Source organism: Grampus griseus, assembly GCF_964374135.1.
Source record: "Grampus griseus genome assembly, chromosome: X".
In the NCBI taxonomy this organism is placed as follows: Eukaryota; Metazoa; Chordata; class Mammalia; order Artiodactyla; family Delphinidae; genus Grampus; species Grampus griseus.
This window is the reverse complement of record NC_138999.1, coordinates 87,906,973-87,910,504: the sequence shown is the minus strand read 5'-3', so window position 1 is coordinate 87,910,504 and position 3,532 is coordinate 87,906,973. Positions and strand designations below refer to the sequence as shown.

The window sequence follows — 3,532 nt, the reverse complement described above, 5'->3', positions numbered from 1 at the left end:
GGGTCAGCTTACGTCACATACCCAACACTGTGGATAGTAACCAGAAAATGTAGAGGGCAGTGGGCAAGAGATCCAGCGGACATTTCAAATTCCTCTATTTCCTTTTTAAAGTTCCTCTTTTATAGAGATCAGTTTACATATCCAGTGTTCCTAACCCCAGTTTCCTAGAACAGTAGAACTTTATATATGTGTCTCTACAAACCTGGGTTTCAGGCAAGAAAAAAAAAAAAGTGAACACTTTCATGGCCACACATCGTGTTGAAACACCTCCCTGTGCTGTGGAAATCACTCTGAACAACTGACCCATTTCATGTCGTTCCTCTGTGCCCCGTGCAGCATCGCCTCCAACTGAGCCTGAACTTCAGCAAGTTTCTGTCGGTCCAAACGGTCATGAAAAATCCATTCCTCGTAGCAATGGACAGGGACAGGATAAATCACATGCTTCAGCTTCATCAAGGAAGTCAAGTGCTGCAGAAGGCTCTTGAGCACAGGCATTGTAATGGGATTGAAGGCAAAGCTAAGGACATGGAGCTGAGTACAGTGGCTCAGGGCTGGGATGACGGCAGAGAGAGTAGAATCAGTTATCATACAATTGTTTATCACCAGATGTTGCAGGGTGCTTGAGACCTTCTCCAGCAGAGCCTGGAAGGGCTCATAAACTTCTGAGAAGATGTGGTTGTTACTGAGACTCAATACCCTTAGGTGGGTGGCCTGAGAGCTCTGGGACAGGACAGTGACATCTCTGTGAGAAAGCTGACAGTGAGGTAGATACAGTGAATCCAACTGAGGTGGCACAACTCTACAGAGAGAAAAATGTAAGGTTATTTCAGAAGAATGAGGGCAATGAGCCCCAAATTATAGGTACCTAAGGATCTAGAATAAACTACTGTGTTCATGGTTTGCAATAAGTGGTTAACAATGTGGACTTTGGGATCAGACTTTATAGATTTGTGACCCTGAGAAAGTTACTTTACCACTCTGAGGTACAGGGTTTTAATCTTGAAAACGTGCACAGCAGTAATTATTATACAGAACTGCGGGAAAGATTAAGTGAAGAAATTGCATGCACTTAGTATATACGACATAATCACTGTTGGATCTGATTCACTTATTTGGCGAGGATGGGTCTGGGAAAACAGCCAACTGAGGGTTTCCTTTGACTAGTACCCAGATGACAAGCTCTCCATTCAGGGTGTAAGCCTGGGGGGAAATACAGGAGCAAAATTATCTGGCAGTGTTAACTATTGGGGCCCATCCATGGGCATGTGCATTAGTCCTATAGCTTAATGTTTCTCCATCTGAATGCCTCCCCTTCCTCTCTAGAGAGCTGTAAAATCCAATAGGAGAAGAATTGAGTCTTCTTCACCAATATATTTACAGACTTCTTTTAGGGTCTGCCTATGGTCACTGAATGAATGAATGAGCACAGCTTCCTTTTCTAACCTCATGTTCTGCTCAACATAAGGTACCCCTCTCTCCCCCGGCTATGTTCAAACTCCCAGCAGTGCCTATGCTGAGGCAAAGAGAGAAATGGGTTACAAGGAGCTTAGGAAGATCCAAGCATGGTCTCTTCTGTGTTAACAATGAGGTGATCAGGGAACCCAGGTTCCTCCCCACCCCCTCACCTGAGCAGTTTGTGCAGTTGATCTGTGAGGCAGAAGAAAGACAAGCTGAGCTCCTGGAGATGGTCCAGCCGCCCAAGGCAGAGGAGAAAAGATCTGAAGTTCCTTCTCTTAAAAGATTTAAAGGGGATGTTACACAGAGTAAGGCTGTTCAGGTGGATCACCTGAGCCAAAAGGGTGACGACTTCACTCAGATTAGCCTGATCCATTTCCAGGTTCTCAATGCACCCCAGATCCAGAAACTGCAGGATACTTTTGTGCCCAGACATTCTATCGATTTGCAAATCTCTGCAGCAGACGTGCAAGGACCCAACGTTCTGCTGAATTTTACTACAAAGGAAAGAAAGAAATTGCTCTGTTCTCAAGGTACTATTGAGGGAAATATCCACTAGTAATTCCATGGGTTCCTGAGCTGACTGAGGCTCAGACCCAGAATTACCAATCCCGAGGCACATGACTCTATGCTGAGCTTCTTCTATCTTAAAGATAGAGTGCTGAGAGTAAATGCATGACTTAAAACAGAAAGGGAATGCGGTCCCAATCTCAGAGCATATTGTCTCACAGTCCAGGTCACGTCTTAATCTAGGATCCTCAGTTTGGGCCCCCTGTAAGGAAAGGAAGAGACAGAACACATGAGAGATAGCTGATTTTAATATAACCCAGCAAGATCAATGATGAGAAGCAGGGACAGAACACTTTAACCCCGGTTTTCACTTCATTGCCATTCACCAAGAAGTTCTTTCCACACAAATGCAGCGTCTTTCATCCTTTCCTCACCCCCTCCTTCACCTCCGGTCTTTCCCTGTCTCAATGCCCATATTCCACTTCTGTGTAATCACACTCAAATCCATTCATAGTATCCTCAAACACCTCTATTCTATAATCAACACTCTAAGGCAATAGAGTCCCAAAGGTGACCCCAAGTGCTGACCGACAGCTCTGCAAAGACTGCAGTATTCACCATTGGCTACTGTTGGGAGACCGTTAAGTATTCCCCTGCCCCAGGCTACAGCATACACTCCTGCTTACTCCCTGTGTCTCTACTGGTCATAGTCTTACCAAGAGGAAGAGTTCTGGGCAGGGAGGATCTGCAGACCATCAATCATGGCTTCCAAGATGTCATAGTATGACTCCTGTGTGTTCAATGACCCATTATGGAGAAAGCGAAAAGGCCAAACCCTAACCGTTGCCTTTATATCATCCTATGCCCACCCAAGAAGGCAGCGTTGAACAATGGAACAAAGAGGTCTTTTGGGATTTTGTCCAGGGCATGGATAGCTGCAGGCTCATTATTCAGCAGACTCTTTGCAGCAAGCTCAAGGAGGGTGACTGTGGTCTTTTGGTCCATCTTCAAAAACCTGCTTCAGAGTGGAGAATTTTTAGAAATCCTGAGAAGGTATCTATAGGCACTTGTTTGCTTCCAGGGTTAGCTATGGACAAAATAATTATTGAATAAGAATGTGGTGAATCATAGGGCCAACTCAAGTGACCTCTACTATAGGATTAGAATGAAAATGGACTTGTGTGTATATTTAATTAAATCTGTGTAGACACACGCATGCACGCACATGCACACACACACACATATACACACACACACATACACAGACACACACTTACATGAGATAAAGTGCCATTAGAAATCAGAGGTAACTTTGAATTCCCAGACATTTATCCTGATCCGCACCTTCCAAGTGTGTTCACTCCTTCATGGATGAGTCAACAGAACACACACATGTACGTGTGTACACACACACATGCACGCACACACATGACGTGGGTTATACAAATTAATTAATAAAATGGAAAGAATGCACCCTCTGAATACAGAGGAAAGAGCTTCTTTTTAATAAAGATTTACTAAAGGAAATAAACATAAATTTTAGGGCTTCCCTGGTGGCGCAGTGATT

The 3,532-nt window shown here is 44.3% G+C and overlaps 1 protein-coding gene across 1 annotated transcript; it reads right to left on the bottom strand.

Annotated features, from left to right (window-relative positions):
• Window positions 1-285: 285 nt before the first annotated feature.
• Window positions 286-2,970, bottom strand: LOC309817574 (melanoma antigen preferentially expressed in tumors-like; the record flags this gene model as incomplete). Its single annotated transcript, XM_082646859.1, is given in 5 exon segments — window positions 286-799; window positions 1,626-2,202; window positions 2,205-2,227; window positions 2,682-2,817; window positions 2,820-2,970. Coding segments are annotated over 5 exon segments (1,401 nt in total).
• Between the last annotated feature and the right edge of the window lie 562 nt (window positions 2,971-3,532).